General features: G+C 37.2%; 1 protein-coding gene across 1 annotated transcript in view; it reads right to left on the bottom strand.

Moving 5' to 3' along the window:
• The window catches only part of DOCK3 (dedicator of cytokinesis 3), a 243,919-nt gene that overhangs the window by 86,817 nt on the left and 133,620 nt on the right, over window positions 1-23,482 (bottom strand). The window contains exons 16-24 of the mRNA XM_063121109.1: window positions 22,649-22,811; window positions 21,404-21,510; window positions 20,222-20,393; window positions 17,583-17,680; window positions 14,808-14,891; window positions 13,026-13,126; window positions 11,076-11,157; window positions 9,130-9,300; window positions 2,227-2,419 (exon numbers count right to left, since the gene is read on the bottom strand). Of these exons, the coding sequence (XP_062977179.1) occupies window positions 2,227-2,419; window positions 9,130-9,300; window positions 11,076-11,157; window positions 13,026-13,126; window positions 14,808-14,891; window positions 17,583-17,680; window positions 20,222-20,393; window positions 21,404-21,510; window positions 22,649-22,811 (1,171 nt within the window). The remainder of the gene's footprint in view (window positions 1-2,226; window positions 2,420-9,129; window positions 9,301-11,075; window positions 11,158-13,025; window positions 13,127-14,807; window positions 14,892-17,582; window positions 17,681-20,221; window positions 20,394-21,403; window positions 21,511-22,648; window positions 22,812-23,482) is intronic.

Genomic DNA, 23,482 nt, shown 5'->3' with positions numbered 1-23,482 from the left:
ACGCCTCCTCCCATATGTACCTGCCCGGACCTTAAGATCATCTACAGGGGCCCTTCTCCGTGAGCCATTGCCAAATGAAGTGAGGCGGGTGGCTACTAGAAGGAGGGCTTTCTCCGCTGTGGCACCCCAGTTGTGGAATGAGCTCCCCAGAGAGGTCCGCCTGGCGCCTACACTGTACTCCTTTCGTCACCAGCTGAAGACCTTTTTATTCTCTCAGTATTTTAACACTTAATTTTAACTTAAATTTACATTTTACTGTTCTTACTCTGTATTTTAATCTCATATCAATTTTGCTGCGTGGTTTTATCCTGGTTGTGCTTTTTATACTGTATTTTGTAATTGTGCTTTTAACCTGTTGGTTGTTTTATTATGGTTTTAATTTTTGTGAACCGCCCAGAAAGCTTCAGCTATTGGGTGGTATAAAAATGTAATAAATAAATTAATAAATGGAATCTGCAGAAACGCACAGAAATAGGATCTTCCGGCCACAGCAGCTCCCCATGTTCCTGTCCTAGATAGCTTGTTTTAGGAGAGCTTACTTTAGGATGTCCTGTGCTAGTCTGCTTCTAATTCCAATAGTATAATGCCTCAATCTTCAGATTCTTATACACATGACACAAGGGGGAAAGCATGTGTGCAGGGTTTTAATGTATGTAACTTCCTGAGTAATTGTATGATTAATTATCTATGCAAACACATTTAATAACCAACCTCATTGCATTCATATCTCTGAATCTTTATAACACCAATAGTATCCAAAAACGTTATTCTACATCTAGTAGCTTTCACTGCAAATAGTGCAACCCTCTGTATCATGTACAGGATGGCTGAATATAATAAATATCTCAATTTCCCCTTAACCCTCCTTTATTTCACTTTCTTTAAAAGAGGCTCTAAATAACTTTTCTTATGTCTGTATATAATGGACAGTCAAATACGTAAATGTGCCATGTCCTCTAAAACTGGATCCCCACAAACACACAACCTGTCTTCTGCAAGTATGCCATGACTAAAAGAACATTTGTGACCTTTTTCTTGTTGCCATAGTTCTTTAACTCTGATATCATCATCATCATCATCAGGTGACTATACTTCAACACATTTGAACTACTCTCCTCAGCAATATTTTGAGTCCAGCTCTCTCTCATGCAGTTTTCCAGTTTCAGCAGCTCTGCCTCTCTCTGGCCTTCTTTCCTTTTCTCTCACTTCTTTTCTCTCTTTCTCTCTGTTCTTCTCTGCTTCTGTATTAGGCCTTTTAAAATTAGTTAATTTCCTCTTGCACAACTCCAACCAATCACCTTTTCCCTAAATTGCTTTTTCCAAGCAATTCCCCTGACCTTCAGATAAGCTTCCTGCAAACCCCTTTTTTCCCTCCCTCTGTAGATATCCTGGCTCCATATCTAACTAAAGTTTGACTTGAGCTACCTGCAAACGTTTGGCTTCCTAATTAGACAACCTGGTTCCTCCAATCCAATGAAACTTTTGACCTTTTGGCAGATACTGAGCAACACACATATAAACACAAAAGATTTAACTCCAGAGCATTGAAAAAGCAAACTAAAAACAAAAACAAAAACGGAGGACAGTCCTGTCCCTTCACATCCCTCAATTCTTGTCTGTGACAACCAGGACAAGATAATGGTTCAGGCTGTTGCTTGCAGGGTAGACTTCTCTACTTCACCAACTGGCATCACAAAATATTCCTTCTTGTGGCTCTGTCAATAGTTCGGGAACACCTGATGTAGCACAACTTATATAGCTGATGCTGACATGATCATTAATTTGAATGAGAAGCAACTGTTAGCAACTATGATTTTATGCAATGTTTTTTATAAATACTGCAAATCACTTTTAGGACTTTAGACAAAACATGGGATATACATCTATTAAATAAATATGATAAATAAGATGCAAGAGTATACTAAATATTTGTTTAAAAAATTCTTTCCTGCAGCTGAATATCTGTGCTTCTGTCACAATTAGGTTGGATAAGTAGATATATCTTATTAATAAGATATATCTGTTTGTCCTGTTATCTGCATATTTGTATGTTAGTACTGACATGTCAGTTGTGATCTTTTCTACAGTGCTTTTTTTTTTTTTACATCTAAAGGATGTGAACATATTCTAAGTTTGTCCACATTTTGGTGCATTTAGATATAGGCTGATCATTAGATCATCAGACCATGCGATGCTGAAGTAGTACAATGAATAATGCCATCTTACCTGAGAAAGAAAACAAGCGACTGTCTACAGTACGAGCTATAGATTGCAATTTAACTACATCCATAGATTGTCCAATATGCACTGTACTGGGCATGCTCCCAAGAGTTCCCCGCACAAACTCTGCTACTTCCTGTACTGTGAACATCTGCAATAACTCATCAAAAATTGCAGGGAAGGAGTTCAACAGAGCAGCCTAAAAAGAAAATGAAGAAATATGAGACCTTTGAGATCTGTATTGATGTACAGAAATAACACAAATAAATGGCGGTACAAGCCTAGGGGCAAAACCTGAAATCCAAACTAAGGTTCTGCATTTATATTATCATGCTGTCTCTAGGACATAAAGATATCCGGCACATGAAATCAAGCTCTTTTCTGGCAGCCTTGCCACAGTAATGCATGATCCGCTACAGAATCCCCCACAAAGATAAAGGAAACATTGTAGCTTCAATTTGCAGATACTGGAGCATAGAATCAAAAGATTTCCAGACTGCTCACCAAGTTCTGGTTGCTTTTAGAATGCAAATTATGATAGAGTATTCTGTGGAATTGCTAATCGTATCTTAGATTTCTGCCTTGATACAGAAAGGGAAAAACTTTTATCTTCCTAAAAACATGTTTATAGAAATTTATACTGACTGCCTCTTAGCTGCAACATTATAATGTGGCATTTTCCTTTAGTTTGAGAAGAGAGTACGTTTATGTGACACTTGTGTCAGGTCATGCAAATAATACACTTTGAAAATATTGTTATGGCAATGCAGTTTCTTTAACAGCTCTGAGTTACTCTATTCTTCTCTCTGAAATAGATATGGGATCTCCGAATAAGCCAAAATAATAGTTTGAATACAGAGTTTCCATGAGTGAGGGCTCAAAGGATGTTCCCACTGTGTGTGTGTGTGTGTGTGTGGTGGGGGGGTGGGGCGGTGAAGGGGAAATTTGCAAAAATCGTGGCCCTTTTTCCTCTTCTAGGAGCTTCCACTGGATTGCTATCCCCTCAATAAATGGTAGGAACCCTTTCATTAGTGTTGCGGTGGGAAAAAGTAATGTGCCTGAGCACCACATTTCTTTGGTGAGAACTGGTAAGGAGTTGTATTCTAGAAGTGGTTTGAAGCAAAACCCAAAGTGTATAGGCCCCAAAGTGAGTGTGAGTAGCACTGGCATTAGGCAAGGCAAATTGCAGCTTGAGAGGGGAGAGTTAACCTTCTCCTCCTCGGTTGCAATACCACTCCTTGTCCTACCTCCACACCAACTGAACTTAGAACAAGTCCGAATTAGCAGAAGGGCAGCTCTGAATCTAACCCATTATATTGCATATAACATGTCCTGAAAAATCCTCCCTATTTCATTCTCCAATGTAGTTAGTAAAATGTAACTACCTTTTCTGTTTTACTTACCAAGATAAATGTTTATGTATTTCCCCCCAAATGTCTATGATACATATTTTACCCTGTTTGCAAACAAAAACCACCCTCTGCCTATCTCTTTAATCCTATTCTCCTTTACAAGATGACTTACTAGCTCTAGCTTCTCTTCTGATTTGTAAGTTATTGGCCAAATTGTCAGGATATTTTCCAGTAGGAGCCTAAAGAGAATTCTGCAGTTGTTCAAAATCTGGCATTTAATAAAATCATTGCCTTCGTTTTACCACCTGCACCCTCTGTATGCTTGCCTTTGTGTCATTTCACTAGAAGAGAAACTCTGGGAGAATGAACATTGGTAATGTACCATTTCTATCATAGGCAATACTCATGAAGCTGGATCTTTGAGACAGGACTTCTACATCAGAAGGCATAGTTTGCAGGACCCATTCCAAAGCAAGTACTTCTCATGTAGAAATTAAGCACTGCCTCTTATCATAGGAGGAGACAGCCACTGTAAAAACCTATACTTAATTTAAACTACTGTACTCGGTTCAACTTTTAAATGAACTGAGGACCCAGGTGCTGAATAAGGCTGCAATTCTATGCGCACTTACCTAGGAGTAAGTCCCACTCAATTAAATTGGACTTACTGCTGAGTAGACACATATGGGATTGCATTGCACATGGTGTAAATCCTAGTTATCCTAGTACTTCCAAGCTCATCCCAACCTATATTTTGTCACCTATTGTTTCTCAGCCATACATAACAATGAATTGTGTTAGATCTTCTTTAGACCAATTTTTTAACTAAGCTACTCATCCGTGGAAAGTGATTCCCTTGTCAAAACATAGGTTTTCCAGAATTGAAAGTAGCACAACAGAAGATAGTTGCTGATGATACTTTAACTCATCTCATCATTGTCTCTGTTAGCAGATTTTGCCAATTTTTGTACTTCCCATAAAATTCCAAATATACTTGTTTGAAAAAAAAGTGAAAAAAGTGAATACACTATAGACCGGGGTAGGGAAATTGTGGTCCTCCAGATGATGCTGGTCTATGATTCCCGTCTTCACAGGCCATTAGCCATGCTGGCTGGGACTGATGGGATTTGGAGTGCAATATGAGCTGGCGAGTCACACAAAATTAAGTCACACTGAGATCAAGAGGCTTGTTCCGAGTAAATGGCATAGGATTGTAGCTGAATAGTTCTTTAATGAGTGGGAAGCCCTAATTTTGTGTAATGTGTACCCAGCTCTTCTCTTAAAGTAGGGATGAAGAACTGATGGTCCTCCAGATGTTGTTGGAGTACCACTCTCAACTTGCCAGATAGTTGGCCATGCTACCTGGGAGGGAGAGTCTAACATTATTTGGAGGGCCAAAGGTTCCCCAGTGACTTGTTCAAGGCCACCTAGTGAACCATTCCCATTTAATGTTCATCTTTATCTATAAGATATTTCTCAATTTTACACATATGGGAATGTAATTATGTCAAAGAAATAAAACAGGTGCCAATACCCCCAAAATTGTATAAAGTTATTCTAAATCAAATTAAATTCAAATATAAAATTCTTTTCCACCTTACATTCCATCTCCTTCACTATGTTGTCTCCATAACCACATTAACCCATTATCTTTTGACTTTGGTATGCACAAGGGCACAATACATCCACAAATTATATTGTTAAAATAAATCAACAAGTAGATACATTTTGAGGCAATAAATGTGTAAGTCCAATGTCAGGGGAAGTGTGTATTCATAATTATTGCTCTTTATTGTTTGAATACAACTTTGCATAATAATTTCTAAAAAAAAATAAAAAAATAGATAGCGAGCCTCAAGGAAAACCTAAATCTTTAAAATGTGTACCAACAATGATGAAATTGGGAGTGGCAAGGAGAACTTTGCAAGTTTAAAACGATTTGTAATCATGATTTGTTTTCAAAATAAAGGCTTGTAAATTACTATTATTCACATTTTACAGATGGGAAAAGGAAGACAAGACCTAATGACATCCAGTGCATTCATGCTATAATTTGAATAGGTCTATGTGAATCACAGTATTCTTTTGTTACCTCAATGATATATTTGCATAGATGACAGGTAAGTGGTTAACAACTGGTCATTAGCAGCCTGGGTTATTATTATGCCACTCTAGGACAAAGGTGTAGAATCCCCTTCAGCCGAAGGGCTGAATTCAATTCCAGAGAAGATCTCAGGGACTCCATTCTAGAGGTGGGCAGGGCAAAAGGCGTGAAGACAAGAAACAGTACCATATTTTGGCTTAAAGTTCTTATTGGCAGCCATTAAGCTTTAGGAAAGGTGTTTCAAACTTTAAAATCGGGGTGGGGGGGACTGTGCAAAAGATAGGAAATCACCAAACAATCAATGGTTGGGGGAAAGTGTGTGTGGCTGTTTGGGGAACCCCAGAGGGCTGGATTTGGACCCCGAGAGGGTCAGATTTGGACCCACTCCTGCTCCAGGAATTGGAAAGCTCAATAACGATTAGCAAATGGAGGGGCCGAACGAGACCAGTAGCTTAAGAATAAGATGGACAATATAAAAGCTCGGCAGCTTTCTAAATATCTCCCCAATGAGACCTTTTTGATCAAATGATTAATTAAATTAAATTTTGTTTTATTTTATGGGCTTTGAAGGTGGCAAATGACCTATGATGCTCAGCTGAGAAAGAAATGAAGAGTTCTGCTGAGATGTTGATATTTCTGTAACTTGATAGAATATTTCTAATTACATTTACACTTTCAAAATGATCTATTTTTTTTTAAATTGCCATAATGAAAAAGGATAACAACTAACTATTCAACATTTTTAGTTGTTTAAACTAAATTAAGTCCATACTGGCGGATATATTCATGATACTAAACATTGGCATTATTTCCAGTGATACATGTATTTAGAAACTGGAGTACCAGAAAATCTGTAATTAGAGAGAACACATTGCTGTTTGGTGTCATCACCATGGAAAATCCAAATGTAAGGAGAGAGAGAGAGAGAGGAAAAAAGGAATCCAGTTCAAAATCAAGGAAAAGGAATCCAGTTCAAAAAAGGAATCCAGTTCAAAATCAATTGGCTTTTGTTGGTCGAGTTGCTACATATATATTTAAATAATTATCACAGAGAGTGAGATATATAACCAACACCCAACCTTTCTGGTCTTTAAATATTTAACCATTTTTAATTACTGCTTGTCGTGACCATTATTCTGCATTCTTTGTACTACAGGATGATGTCCAATCTCAGTAATAACTGATCTCATATCTTCTCTCTAATCACTGATTCTCATAATCAAGCTGATACATGCAGACAACTGAAAGTAGCCCTTATACTTAAATTTTCAGTGCTTTGAAAAATGCCGTGTGGTTGCAAACATTGAACGGTGCAGTGTATTTCAATTCTATGTGCAGAAAAATGGATTAGGTAGGGAAGAACAGTCACTGGGTACATCCATGATGAAAAGTTGTGCAGCATATGGGGATAATTACTTACAGAATTAAACGACGGCCTTGAAGTACCACCACATTTTGTGGGGGCACATGTCCCAGCTCCGCTCACCTGTCCTCCAGGCTGAGGGGCCTATGGGGCAGTTAGGGTTAAGGGGCAACATAGTGGCAAGTGGGAAACAAAAAGGCAAACTTTTGAAGTATTAAAGCAGGTCATGTTTCATGAATATATAATCCCCTCAAGTAACAAAGTCTCACTGGTAAAAAAAATCAGAGTCAGTGGTCGGAGAACAATGTCATCAAGGTTTTCCCCTTCTCTAGGGCTAAAAACCTTAAAATAATGCATTTACAGAACACACTATTTTTCCTTTGGTTCTATCACATATGCCAGAAATATTTCCTGCACAAATCCGTAGTAATATTAGATTCTTCTTGGCATTTTCTTCCTGAGTGCCTTTTTCCATTTTAATCATTTTTCTGAGACAACTATCACAATTTGATGGTTAAATGTTTACTTTAGGCAAACAGTAGTAGAGTTTATCTCGACTAGTACGTCTCTGAAAACATAATACAAACAGTGAACAGTTGAAGAGATAGAGAAAACTCAACATTATTAAGAAAGCCCTCCATTCCTTTTGTTTACATCCAGCATCCAGATGCTTAGAATTTGATAGTACTAAATGACCTGGTTTGCACAATCAACACAGCTTAAAGAAGCCACAGTGTTTGGATGTGGCACATGTCAGCCATCAGCTGCCCAATTACCCACCTGGTCGGGCTTGTTATGTCATCCAAACCCGGTAGGATGGCCTGTTTGAAGGGGAAACATCATCAAATAACCCATGGCCTGTTTTGGTTTTAATTGTGCAAACCAAGCCAATGTGTATTGATATAGGTGTTTCATTAATTAGTGTAGTTAGTTTTTAATTTAGTGATGTCACAATATTTCAAACTAAATACAAAAGTAGGTATTTCTTAACTTTATATATACTTTTTTTTAAGAGAACAACTGTCAAACTCTCAACCAAATATGTGATTCAGCTCTTAATTCCTCTGTAGGTCATCACCTGAAAAGATCTTGCTTAAACAACACACATATAGTTTATATAAGGTATAAACGCAACGATGAAATGAAAAATTATACCAACAATGCAATCGTTTGCTGTAACTATTTTTGTTGTATTGTTTTAAAAAAAGCATTTTTACAAACACTGGCTATTATCTATTCAACTTGCTCTGCCTGTGGAAAACACGTTCTCCCACCGTTGGAAGAGCCTATGTCTTGATAATGGGTCCATACTAGGGATGCTTCCAGATGGAGGTTCCTATTGCTAGCAACCTAAAGGCATTATGTAGCTATTCTGTCTTTTCATTCTTAACTGATTATTTTCTGGTAAGGAAAAAATGGAATAAATGGTGGGAAAACATGAGAGGCCTACAAATGGAAGATGATGATGATGTCTGGACTCCCAGTAAAATTCCATCAGTGATTGCACAAAAAAAGCATTTTCTGGAAACACCTTAATTTACATTGGCTGTAGCATGTACATACTTGTTATACTCTATTTAGTTTAGAAGCATGGGCTTGGATCACAGCTATTCAACAGTACTTGACAACATAAGTAACCAGACTGTGTATAGTGCTACCATTTAAAAGTGAGGCTATAATAGTCTGACTCTCAATAGTCTGTAACAAACTTTAACAGTGATGCTTACATGGAGGGTGATTTTATGGGTTTAAAACTATTATGTAATAGTATAACTTTCCAATTGCAGTTACTATAATGTAGAGCATCAGTCTAAACTACTCCTGCTTCATCATTTTTGTCATCACTTCCTTAATGCCAGTTTTGAAACATGCTCATGAACAAGACATTAAATAGAAACATTAAAGCAAATGCAAAAAGAGAATTTTAACCAAAGTTGCCCCCCCTTCATTGTCGGCTAGTAGCTCTGTCTGTAAGTTGATGCACATATAAATGGTTCAATATAATTAGCAAGGCTATTGTGCACTCACTTACACAAAATTATTTGCCCCATTCCATGCAGAATTTAACTGAACTACTGAATATTTCCAACCTGTGTAAAGATGAGGGTCTCTGAGCTCCTGCTGTCCAGGCTGAGCACAAATCTGATGGACTGGAAAAGCTCTTGGATACTGGCTCTAAACTGCTCCTCCTCCATTCCACAAGTAGCTCTGGAGTAAAGGATCCGAGACTGAACAATAAACTTGAAAAGATATTCCAATGCCTTAAGGAGTAGGAGAGGAATCAGTGTAACAAAGAAAAAGAGAAGTAAAGGAGCTTTAGAAAATATATATCATATTTTAACCTCCTTGACCCAGACAGCCAATCCTCTCCTGCTCTACATTATAATCCATGAACGGCAACGGAACAAGCAACAATATGATTGGATGTATGCTTCCAAGCACCTTGTCCACAACCCTAGGCTTCAACACAATCGTCCCATAACACAAGATTGACAGTGCTTGGGATCTAAAGTGCAACAGCGACAGAGAAGGAAAGCAGGACCAACATCAGCACTCTGGAAAAGCCAGCTTCACCAGGCTTCAACCCTCCCAACTATCATCCAGCAGCCACTCCATCAGAATGGAGAAATAGGAAGCCGAGGCACTCCACCTGTTCAGCTGAAAGACCAGTAATTTTGGCTCCTCCTCTTTTTGCGCTGATTCAAGTTAGCTGATCAGGATAAGAAGACCAACAACATCTGGTGATTATATTAACTTTGTAACATTAAGAATAGCTTTCAAAATGAAGTAATATTTGACCTCTTGGACAAAGAAATGTTTGCCAGTTATTTCATAAATATCAGTATAATTACCACAAGTAGCCATTTGAAGAAAATATAATTTGATGAACGAACAATGGTCTTCTATGCACTCATAAAAATATGCACAGTATTTATTTTCCACAAATGTTTCAACAGATTTTTGAGACACTGATTTTTCAAATGTTCTTTTGCAATAGCTTTGTATAGTCATACAAGGTCCAAGAATTGGGGTGTTTGCCTGTTCTGGATGGGGTTGCACTCCCTCTGAAGGAGCAGGTCTATAGTTTGTGGGTGCTCCTGGATCCATCTTTGTCACTGGAGGCCCAGGTGACCTCAGTGGCCCGGAGCGCCCATTATCAACTTCGGTTGATACGCCAACTATGCCTGTTCCTGGAATGACCATAGCCTAGTCACGGTCATTCATGCACTGGTAACCTCACGATTAGACTACTGCAATGTGCTCTGTGTGGGGCTACCCATGTGTGCGGTTCTGAAGGAAGCTGCAGCTAGTGCAAAACGCAGCAGCTAGGGTGCTCACGGGGACACCTAGCTCTGCTCATATAAAACTGGTGTTAAAAGAACTGCATGGGGTGCCTTTTTGCTACCAAGCCACATACAAGGTTATGCTGTTATCCTACAAAGCTCTAAACAACTTGGGACCAGCATACCGCCTTCCCTTATCTGCACCTGGACGACAACTCTGATCCTCAGAGGAGGTTCTACTGGCCATTCCAAAATAAACAGAATGTTGCCATGAAGAACCTCGGCAGCCAGCCTTCTGTGTAGAGGCACCCACCCTCTGGAAAAACCTCCCTTGTGCAGTTTGGGAGGCTAAAAAATGTAACATCTTTTAAACACCTCCTGAAAACATATATTTTCACACAGGCTTTCCCTGGATTTTAACTTAGCTGGTTTTATATTGCCTTTTTAACTTTTAATGTTTTAAATTTATCTATACTTGTTGTCTTTTATGGTTTTAATTGTGCACTGCTCAGAGAGCTTCAGCTGATGGGCACTGTAAAAATGTAATAAAAATAAAAATAAAAAAGGCTAAAGTACGCTTGTCCAAAGCAAAGAAGTGTTACTGTAAAATTATAGTTTGGAGATTCCATGATAAAAAGTTTAATTCTTTCTAGATAAATAGAAATGGAAATCATTCAAGATAGGGCTCTGCCCAATAAAAATCTCATCCATGTAAGAGCCATTTTAAACAAATATTTATCTAGAAGACATACCCTCATTGCCTCCTGAATATGGTCCTGCCGTACAAGTTCAGCTGATCGATCCATGTACCACTTCAAACAGCGGATCAGTTCTCTGAGTAAAAAAACAAACCCAGCACTGATAGACAGTTCAAGCACCAAAAAATCTCACACTTTCAGATTTGTGAAATAGTTTCAATAGCAAGATTCCTTTGCTAAGAAGAAATCAAGTTTATCGTTATTTTTCATTTCTGAACTTATTCAACTTATTGAAATTTTAGCATGTATAATAAAATGGAGTCTAGAAATATACTGTTTTTTAGAATAATTATTGTTCCATATTTAACACTGGTGGAGACAAACAAAACAGTTAACTATGGAAATTATAGATATTACTCTAAAATAACATATATTACTCACAGAACTATTTTTGATTTAAAACAAATATGAAAGGATGAAACATTCTTTACATTTCTTTAGAGTTTTTGTAAACTTGAAGGAAATCTCCAATCAACAATCAAATCTTTATAAGAAAATAAAGCTTGGCTACCTGTAAGTAAGGTTCTTCCAGAGTACAGCTATGCAATGATAACTAGGAGACATTGCATGGAAAAAATCTTTTTGGACCACAGAAAAGAAAAAGGATACTTCAACAGAGAATACATAGTCTACTGAGGAAAAGTTCCTGCTTGACTTCACTCTGCTTCCTTCCATTTCCTCTGTCATAGTGCCTATGGGCATGTTCATCTGGGAGAGTTGTGAAATAGACAAGAGGTATTCTGCAGGAGGTCTCAGAGTAAGTAAATAGCCTCTATTTGGTTGCCATGTATCAGTTCTAGAACTGAAGTTGGGCACTCACATTTGGAGATAGTGTCAGTCTGAGACTATGGATACATCTATAGTGTTGGTCTAGTGCATGTTGAAGGATTAGAAAAGGATATTGCCCATAAAACTAAAGCTCTATACAAACCACTGGGAGGATGGCTCATTTTCTGTGTTTGCTCCAGACAGAACAAGAATGTTTTACACAAATCGAAGTCTGCCATGACTTAGGCAGGGGATTCTCATACTGCTGAAAGAGGTGCAACAGAGAATTTGATATATTCCATCCAGGAAAGAAGGTTTGCATAATTCTTTGGGGACATCCTCTCCTAGGGCTCCACTATCATCTACTGAGTGCTTTTACAAGTATATTAATATGATCAGGCTATCCTGACAAGAACCAATTCTTTGCGATTGAACCATATAGGTATGTACGGTAATAGCTAGACATGGTTGTTGAACAAGCTCAGGCTTTTTATTGTCATTTTGCCATATAATCATCTTGCCTTGAATCTGACTTACAGAGAGAAGTACTTCACATAGTTAAATCATGGAATTCATTACCACAAGATATAGTGATGGCCACCAACTTGGACAGCTTTAAAAGGGATTAGAGAAATTTAAGGATAAGACTATCAGTGTACTAGTCATGACAACTATATATGACCTTCAATATTAGAGGCGGTATGGGGGATCACAAAGGGGAAGGCTCATTCCTTGATTGTGCCCTTCTCAAAGGCATCTGGTTGAACACTGTGAGACCCAAATCCTGGAGTAGACAGGCATTTGGTCTGACTCACGATGGCTCTTTTGTTTTTAAGCATCCTTGTTTAGGGCTATGACCTTAGGAAAATAGGGGAGAACTTTTTTTTTTTACTGCAAGTGTGAAACATTATGGAGCAGAATAACTGCAGGCAAGCAGTGTTTAATCCTGCTAGCCCAGAGTAAAACTTGGAATACAATCTGAATAGCTCTCTGACATGAATAAGAAACTGTATAAACTATTTATTTTTTTATATGTGGGTGGAATTACCATTTATTCAGTAAGCTTAATTTATACTACTGGATGTTCTCTGTTAAACAATAAATTAGGTTTTTTTGCACTCCATATAAAGTTCAAAAGTGATACCCTATATAAAATGGTGGGAAAGGAGGACCTACTTGTATGCCAGTGCTCCTGCAAAGTGCTTTTGAATATAAGTGTCCATTACAGGTCGAAAATGAAAATATTTGCTATCACGTAGTAGATTTATGATGAACACCTGAAGGAGAGAGAGAAAACCACACCTAAAGACACAGATCACCAAAGCAATATATTAATAAACATATAAGGTAAGAAAGAATTAAAATTAAATTAGCCTTTATCTACAACTGTAATTTACCATTCCATTCTGAGTCAGTGCATGTTCTTGATAGAAGTTGTGTTTTTATTCCAATTTCCAGTTTATAGTTATGTTCCTTACATTTGTATACATGTGAAATGCCCATTAAATAGTGGGAAATTGAATTGGAAAAGAAAACTGGAATTTTGGATTTCCATTGTGTTCTAGAGGTGGAAAGGCAATGAGAAATGGATTACCTACTGTGTTTCTATGTCAGAAGGAAGATCTTAAAATATTCAGATATCAGGAGGAAATGCAGATTGATATGTAACTTTAGCATCTTAGAAGCTGTGGAACTTAAAAACAAACGCCTGTAGAACTCTTTCAGAAACTGTCAACTTGCCCCTCATAGCCAGAGATGAGTGCAAGTGGCGGTGGTGGGAAGGAACTAATAACAGAAAAAAAGTGAATAAAAGAGGCATCCCAAGGATGACTTGAAGTAATTAAACAGCCTGGAGGAAGCAAAACAACAACCCTAGGGCACCCTGTAGGCTTCAGAAAGCAGACTGAAACCTGTCCGCAAGTAACAAACCATTGGGCGAGGATCATTGCTTTTCCATCACTAGGACAGGATGAGAATTCACAGAAACTCCAATTTTTCTTTCTCATCCATTGAGGAAAGGCATTCATAAAAGTACTTCCTCATAGCGCACAGATAAAATGTGAAATACACTACCACATGTATCTTCCAGTGCATGTGAGCTACCACTATTGACATGAATGGTGAATACTTTTGGTGCCAAGACTACATTTAGAACAGACTTGAAAGAATCTTGATCATCTATGACAAATAAGAATCTCTGCCAAATAACAAGGCCGGGCAGCTTAGCAAAAAGTGTTTTTTAAAAGGCCATAAAATATTTAGAATTGCATGTTAGATCTCTCTTGGCCTTTAAAAGGGGTGTGAAGATGCATACTTTCAATTTTGCTTTTTAAAATATATAATTTTAATAATATAATAGTTTTACTGTTTTTTGTTTTGTTTTAAGGTTCTACTGTTTTAAATTGCTGGACTCCGCCTTGATGGTTTACACTGCCTTTTTAGCCGATAAATGCTAATAAATAAATAGTGTGGGTGAATCACCTAGAGAGCTTTGGCTATTGGGCAGTGTAGAAATGAACTTAAATAAATAAATAAATAAATATAGTGGGCAGGACAGTACCTTTGTGGACATTGTCAATAATAAATAGACAAATGGTCTGACTTAGTATAAGGCAGCTTACTATGTTCCTATGATGGGAGTTGCAGAAGGCATCAGCTGTTGAATGCAGCCTGTATCCAAGCCAGCATGACAACTGTCTGGACTCACAAATTTTTATGGAGGACTTGGGGAAGAAATACACACTCTAGAAGTTTCACCAAACAATGAAGAAAAGTATTGCTGACTTGAATTCCAGTAAGCCACTGTGGAGGGAGCTGCCCCTACATCTCCCTGCATTAGGTGTGGCCTGATGGCAAAAATTAGGAATGGGCCAGGGCTCTACAGTCGTAAATACCATGGAAAATAACGGATACAAGGGAGATGCAAGTGTTGATCCATCAGAAGTGTGTTGTGCTTACCAGAGACTGAAAGACCAGTAGTCCATATTTTTCTGTGTTGTCATCCAAAATCACAAACAATGTATCCAGAATATCCTGCAAAAACTGGAAAATTCATATGATATCATCTTATAAACAATTCTATCAAAACAGGCCAATTCTATCAAAACAGATGTCTAGACAGAAGCAAGTGCCACTGAGTTCAATGGCACTTACTCAAAGGTAAATGTATAAAGGATTATAGCCTTTCTCAAGTTATGTGTAAGACTATTCAAGATTGCCCCTAGTACTGGAAAGGGAAATTATTTAGACATATATTACCATATGTAGCATTGTTTCACTTTAATTGCCCTATTTCTTCGATTCTAAGACACATTTTCCCCCCATATAAACATCTCTAAAAATGGGGTGCGTCTTAGAATCACGGGTGTTTCTTAGGGTTTTTTTTCCTGTTGGTGGTACTGAAATTAGTGTGCGTCTTACAATCGATGGCGTCTTACAATCGAAGAAATACGGTATCTGGAAATTTACTATCCTAAACTGAAATATTTTCAGGTATAGGTAACTTGTGGCCCTCCAGACTTTGGACTACAGCCCTCATTATCCTTACCTGGCTAAGTCTGGTGGATGCTGCAATCCAACAATATCTGGAGGGCCACAAGTTGCCCTCCTCTGTTCTACATAAACACAAAGCCAGAGATTTTCAGTAAATGGTAATTGTTCCTAGTCCTCATTTTGAGAGTCTTCAGATGGGCATTGTTTTATGCAATCATCATGGTTTGGTCATGAGTTTTCCCGCACACTTTACATGATACTGTCACCATGCAGTTGTTGTCTCATGTCTCCCCCCGTTCTTTTTTTTTCATTGCTATGGGCAAAATGCGGTATCTTTGCAGTCATGTGATGAAACCACCATCGTCTCCCCGTGTAATCCTTCCATTGCACTATGTTCTGCTTTGTGTGGGTGGGTGTTGGGCAGTGCAGCGTTGATGTCAGGATCAGTTGGGAGGATTCCGTATTTCAGGAATGCCTAAGCAGATGGATAATGGGGAGGGAGATGGTGGTTGCAACGGACGTAAGCACATGCGAGCAATTTTTATTTAATCTCCTCTCCCAGTGTATACTCAAACAAGAAAAGTGTTACTGTTGCTTTTACAGGAACAATTCTGGTTTGCACATGGGGTTGAGGAGGTGGACCTCTGAAGACTTCTGAACTTGCAAAGAATCAGTGCTTAACAATGGGATGGAGGCTGCTCTACACATGCTGCCAGGAAAACTTTTAGCCCTTTCTATTCAATCCCCATTCACACAGGAGAGAAGTGTAACCCCCTTCCACTCAATCCCCTCTCCCAGTGTATAGAAAGAGAAAGAAGAATACTCCGGGTGAACGAATGGCTACAAAAGTGGTGCAGACATGAGAGATTTGGATTCTGGGACCAAGGACTATGTTACTTGGAAGATGGACTGCTGGCAAGGGATGGGTTGCACCTCACAAGGGCGAAAGAATGTGTTTGGCCACAGCATGAAGAACTACACTGATGTCATTACCAGCACTGTATTGCGTCTAAAAACTGTGACTGTGGTATATGTATATCATGTATCAGAAAGTATTTATTGTAAAAAGATTATTGTCTCAGGAGTAAATTGCATGCACAGTTTTGTTAGGCAACTAGCAGTTTGCCATTTATGACCGTGCAGGTTGATGCATCAGGTATATTTGTGAATAAATAAGGTTAATGATCACTATCTATCCCTGTATATCGTGTAGTAGTTTGCTTTGAGCACTCTGTAAACATTAGATTGTTCCTTTCTTTTGCTGCCTTCCTTCTGCCTTCTTTTTTTTGAATCAAAGAACTTTGACATTTAATAGTAAACGTCAAGAATGGCTAAGTGCCTTTGGCCAATGATCACATTTCCCCCCATTTCTGTCATTTAGCCATATGAATTCACACATTTTGTGGCACATACAGGTAAATGTTAAATGACACAAAAATGTCTAGAATTCATTAGAAAACCTACATAATTTCCACGTCCCTTCAAGGAAAGATACCATTTCACCCTCATTTCCACTATTCAATAGTAAATCTTATTCACAGGAGGCTGGGAAGTGCCCAAAATAATGAAAATAAACAATGGCTTTTCAAAATTCTCTAGGTTTTCTCAAAACTGTAAACTATTCTAAAATGGGAATGACTGAGCACATATTTTCCCAACACAATCTAAGTACAATAATATCCTGTTAAAACATAAACATCTCAAATAAATGTTTTGCTTTCAACAACAGCTCAGTTCACAAGTTACAGAAGAATTTAAAAATCAAAATATTGTATCATTTTATTACATAATCTTATTATTTTCATACAGCTCTTAATCACCACCAAAAACTACAACCCATTGCATGTCTTCCTCCTCTCTTCTGAGGAAATACCTAATGATGCATCATGTTCTGAGCTTCCTATTTCTGCAAGCTGCAACCAAAGAAGTGGCATAGGGAAACTCAAAGTATGGTGTTTTCATGCCACACATTTTGCATTAGTAGATGTTACCAGAAGAAAGGGGAGCAAGAGATTTAGGTGTGCGGGCAGCCCCAAATCTTTCATCCCATCTAGTTCCATCTTTAGTCTCATGAACTGATGATACACTGTAAGCCCAGTACTTCTTAGGGTTGTGCTTAAGATAATCACATCTGATTTTACCTACTAACAGAAGACAATCAGAGGAAGTAATCCTTTCAGGGTTTTTTTCCTCAAAGAGAGTTATTGTCACAATAATAACAACTGAGACTGGACTCAGTACCTTAACAATTTCTTCACCACTGACATGCCTCAGTCTTCCTAAGATATCCATTATACGATCTGGATAAGCCTTCCATTTCAAGAGAGCAAGCAGATCCACTGAAAATTATTTAAAAAAATAATAAAGATGGGCATATGGACAATATACTAAAACATACAATTATAGGAAAAGATTAAAATAAAATAGAATTATGAGAACTCTGGAAATATTTTTAACTATTGTCAGGTGTTCACAGAGACAGAGGTGTAGGTTAAGATAAGAGCAACAAGGACTACAATCCTATGCATACTTACTTGGGAGTAAATCCCATTCAACAGAGTGAGACATATGAATAAACCTGCATGGATTATGTTGTACAAATCTATAAATAAACATAGAAATAGTACTACCACAATAAATACATTTTGAATAGTTTGCTAATATTGTTCTCTGCCTATGCTTAGTTCTCTACAATAAGCAAAACAAAATGTCAGCGCGTAAATCCTGGTTAACAATATTTGTTAAAGAACTGAATGCGATGCAAAATGTTTCTCTGTGTGTATGTCTTTTAGCATGTATAGATGTTGCTGAAAACTAACACCCACATTTCAAATCATAGAGCTTCAGACCAGAAAGTCCTCTAGTCCAATTCCCTGCCCAAAGCCCAGACTATCCATTCACCACCCCAATTACAATCTTCCAGAACTAGACAGCAAATATATATTAAACATGCTTGCCAAGCAATAGCTCAAGACAATTGGGCGGCATAAAAATGCAATAAATAATAATAATAATAATAATAATAATAATAATAATAATGTAAGCAAGCCAAGCTACCAATTGAAGGAAAGAAGTATAAACACCATTCCAATCTGGGGGGAAATTCTTTGGGCCCAAAACACAGGGCACAACCCCCCCAAAACCTATCTGATGAGACATTCTGAAACATTGTGCTGGACACAATTATGCAAACTTTAAGCCTTGACAGCAGCTTTATATGTCCATTTTTATTCCTCTCTATCTTTGTTTGTAGTGCATAAACCAGAAGCTTGCTGGGAGAAAAGAGATGTGATCATCCACTTCATATATTCATCACTTTGCATGTGTGAAACTCAGTCTTGATCATGAAAAATGTCTATTAGAAGATTAATTAAAAATACAATAAAAGGAACAATTTCATTATAATTTGTTGTTTAAGTGTTACTTATTTGTTATAAGGAAAAATGTGTCTTTCTACCCAGTCTGAAAACTTCCAATTACTTACTTTAATGGTGCTGCAATGTATTATTAAAACCTGGTGGCATGAAGGAAGGAGAGGGATGCAGATCTTGAATGTTAAAATAATTTCACAGTTGTTATATGGTGCAAAAAGATGGTGTCATAGTGCTTATTCTAATTTGAAAACAGTAGAAAATCTAATGCTGGCGATTGTTTTGGACACTCCTAATTATACACCTAGCGTTTCTGTGAGCTGATTCCAGTAAATTGCCAAATGAAATAAAACTACATTTTTATAGTTTTAGTTATTGGATTAAAATTTGATATAGGGGGAGGGAAGCTGTTAAACTATCTACTGTAGCAATCGTCTTTTACTTCCTAGTAAAAGCCATCTATAGAAAACAACTTGTTTGATGAAATCCTTTGGCTTTTCCTTAGAATATTTTCTTAATTGAAAAAAAGAGTGTCAAATTTAAAAATCATCTGAGAAAGTATTCTAATCAGCAGGCTCTTCCTCTGCTGAAAATATGCTCCATGTTTTGGTATGCTCAAATTTAATAATGATTATGAAACATAATTCTGATCTTAACCATTTGTCAAAAGGACATGTTTCTGTTTACCTGCAATTGCAGCAAATGCCCTTAGGCATTCTTATTCTTATTTATTACATTTATATACTGCCCCATAGCCAAAGCTTTCTGGGCAGTTTACAAAGATTAAAGCACGGAACATTAAAAACAAATACACAAAATTTAAAACCATAAAAAGCATAAAAACAGATTATATACAAAAAAACAGATTATATACAATTCTTGATGACCATTATAAAAGCATTCTATATAATAAAGGTTATTTATTTGTGAACTTGTGTTTGTGAATAACATTCACCATTATCTATTTGATTGTGGTACTCATTAAGAGGCCAGACCTCAGCTTTTTCTCCTCCATTTCTATTAACTTTTGCTATTGGTCCAATTCACAAACAGCATTTTTTTTTTTTTACTGGCAAATCAAAACAGACTGATCACAAAAAGAAGCTTCTTTTGCATTGGCAGCTGAAATATCAAGACAACTTTTTATGAACCTTGCTCTAAGCATACTTGATTCTTCTAATAATCTGATATTATTTTTTTAAATTAGATTTGTAGTTAATTATGTTTTATATCTGCTTTATTACAACCATGACTTTATCCACTCCAGGAAGCTAGCCACAACAAAAGAGTATTTTTTTTTAGTCTGACATTGCCTTCAGTCTTGCATTTTACAGCTACTTCCTAAGAAACAAAGTCTTTCCAGTACAGGTATATGCTGCAGACAGCCCCAACAAATCAGGAACCCCTTTCTATGTGAATCCATATCAACATGTATATGTTGTTCACTAAAATGGAATTTCTGAAGCACCCCTCTTCCTTTTTGCATTCTTTAAGTGAAAGTTACTGTACCGTTCTGTGTGAGTTTGGTAGAAGAAAGTTGGGTAGAGATTGAAAAAGACTCTTTGGTGCTACGCTGGAAAATCAGGCTTGAAGGGATGTTAGGACAACCATTATAGTCCTCTTTGCAGCATGGAAGACCCAAATACAGTGCATGGTTATTGAATGTGCTGTTTTCATCACACTGGAGACACAAAAAATGAAATTATTTTTACCAATTGATTTGCTACTTTACTCCATACATTCCTAGGTAAATAACCAGAATATATAACACTTTGTATTGATCCTATGCATGCAGATATTCTGCATATAGAATATGTATAGTACTCATTCATTCAGTACACTTTAGAAAACAGTTTTCTACCAAGAAATCACTTTAGATACTCTTGTGATAATTAACAAGTAACACGCATCCTCCATTAAAATTAACCTCCTTTTAAATAATTAAAGTATATTTGGTAAGAAAAAACCCCCTCTCTTGTAGTGTTCACTTCTGTGCTTAAATATGCCCCCCCAAGCACAAGAGCTTTTATTAGAATACTACTTCTCAAACATCAGCACTATTTATACCATAATATTAATCTTTTGCTGAAGGGCAATGTTGTTTAGAGTCAAGTGGGATACTTGACTCTATTCACAATAAAGGAGAAAAAACATCCTAAGATGGGGGAAATATTATTTTTTCCAGTCTAAGTGCCAATGATGTGCTAGGATGGTCCTAGTATGCTGTGATACAGGTGAGAGGGTACAACACATTCCAGTGAGAGTTTTGTTTAATTATTAAATTTAACATTATATTAAAAAACATCCCCCAAACATTAAATAAAACAGCTAAATTTTGTGCCATTGTGGGACAGAGGTGCCCCCATTAAATGTAAGCTTGTAAATCTAGAAGTCATCTACGTTGAACCCAAAGTATAAAGAAGGATACCAGTCTAAATACATCAGAAAAAAGAAAGAGGGGATATTCTAAAGAAAGAGTAAGAAAATTAAAATAATGATGCCAGGCACTTCTGGTCTATCTCCTTGCAGTGTTTTACAATTTGTGATGCACTGTAATAAGCAGATGACCCAAGATCCATCCAGGCACTTATTTTACTGACACAGCATGTCTTAAATTTGTGCCATTACAGATTTACTCATATATAGTTACAGTGAACTATGAGGCAGTGATGGCAGGGCTAAAATTAGTACCTTATAAACATAAAGCTCATGAATATCATCAGACAGTGTGGTTCCATCGTCTCTCATTAATGGTGTAAATGCAAAGCCAAAAAGCTTCTTTTCTCCTTTATCTTTTGCTGCAATAGGAAAATTAAATGTTTGCATAAATTGTTGAAAAACTTGCAGACAAACCCCTTAGCTCGACTGTTACTTATAACCAGTACAAAAACACTTCCCATGATACATGTTTTGCATTGTCCCAGTTCAGATTGTGTTTTCTATCGAACCCATGGAAGAGTTTGCTTTCTAATGCCTAATGCTAACAAATACATATCTTTCAGAATATCTAAATTCCTCATCAATGCTTTACAAATGCATGAATGCTTGAGAAAGGGGCCAGACCTGAATAAGATTTATATTAATTAGAATTACACACAACACCATGTGACTGTCTATCACTTATTTCCCATCTCTTGGAATGTAGACTTGGCCAACAATCACATTCAGCATTACTCATCACATATGGTTTTTTAAGAATTTAAAAACCATTAAGAATTTTTATCCTGGGTTATGACTAAAATACAGAACACACTTGTCATTTTCCTACTCCCTAGGGGACATCGCTTAAAAATGTTTACATTGGGTAAATGTATATAAGTCTGCCAAATTTCATAGTTTAAACTCAAAGTGTATGATGTTAGGCTTAATCTTTTCATCAATGAAGAGTATGGATGATACATTACATTAACAAAAACAAAGTTTTAAACATTCAAAAAACAAAATCGACCATAAATTCTGGATGTATCTCGGGGAAAAGATGCAGCTAGACAAATTTATATGAGTAGCTGGCACAGAAAAAGAATTAAAACACAGTAAATTTGTGCCCCTAGAGTACAAGTTTTTGCTTAATGAGTAATCAGTAATAATTCTGCCTATTTATTGATAAATATTACAGTCCTCTCTGGCCTTGGTGAGGGTTTATCCAATTGCATATGCAAGTTTTGGTTTAGGCACAATAGCCTAAACTACCCCGCAAAAAATTGCCTTGCTAGAGGTTGTTACAGCTGTAAACCTGCAAAAGCAGATTTGTTGTTGTTGTTATTGCTGCTGTAACTACTATCAGATGAAACTGTTGTGATAATGTGCCCTATCATGTGTTTTCAATTTGTTGTTGTTTTCCTGCTTCTTTGCAAAATTAGTGCAAGCACTGATCTGCAGGAAAAAACCAATCTATGAAAATTAGGTTTCTTCCAGATAAAAGCATGTTGCACTCACTGGAACAATGCCTGAACTCAAATCGGAGGTGAGAGCCACGGAACCTGTCTATAGGAATGGGGAGTTTGATGACTTCTCCCCAACGAGGGCTGTTACTATGATAGAGGACAAAGGAATGATATACACTCCTACTTGGCTCTCCTGAGCCTAAGCTGATGCAGTCCTAGGGAGAAAAAGAAAAAGAAGACAAAGTAAGAATAAAAGACTATAGCACTACAGATGAGATACAATACTGCTAAGGAAGTCTTATGTTAAGGATGCAGAAAGTGTAGCATATTTTAATTAGTCTAATTCATACTTGTCTACTACTAAACAAACTCAAGGATAGAATCCAAACCTTGGAATACAGAAGTCTGTAGACTCTGACGGCAAAAACTAGAGATTTTGAAAATATTTTTCTAAGTGAAGCAGGTAAGGAGTGAGAACTAATGGTGAGATGAATGTAATATGTGATCCGTATTTTGACTTCAGAATAAGGTGAGCTCTTTAAAGAGAGGCATGGCTTGTTTGAGGGGGAAACAACCTCAAATAACCCAACAACAGGCCATAGGTTATTTGAGGGTTGTTTCCCCCTCAAACAAGCCATGGTACCTGGGTTCGGACAACACGACAAGCTGTGCTGAGGTAGGTAATTAGGCAAATGTTGTCCAGCACACACCGCAGCTTAAACAATGTGCGCAAACTAGGTCATGTAGCTTTCTTCTTTGTATTACTATAAAACAGAACTTTCAACAAATATTTAGCTTAAGTATAAGGGGGAAAGAACTACAGACAAAGAGAAACCATATGTAACTGTCATACAAGGTTCATACATTTTTATTTTTAATAGGAGAT

This window comes from Elgaria multicarinata, chromosome 3 (assembly GCF_023053635.1).
Source record: "Elgaria multicarinata webbii isolate HBS135686 ecotype San Diego chromosome 3, rElgMul1.1.pri, whole genome shotgun sequence".
Taxonomy (NCBI): Eukaryota; Metazoa; Chordata; class Lepidosauria; order Squamata; family Anguidae; genus Elgaria; species Elgaria multicarinata.
Note: the sequence above shows the minus strand (reverse complement) of the source record. Positions and strands in the feature narration are given on the sequence as shown.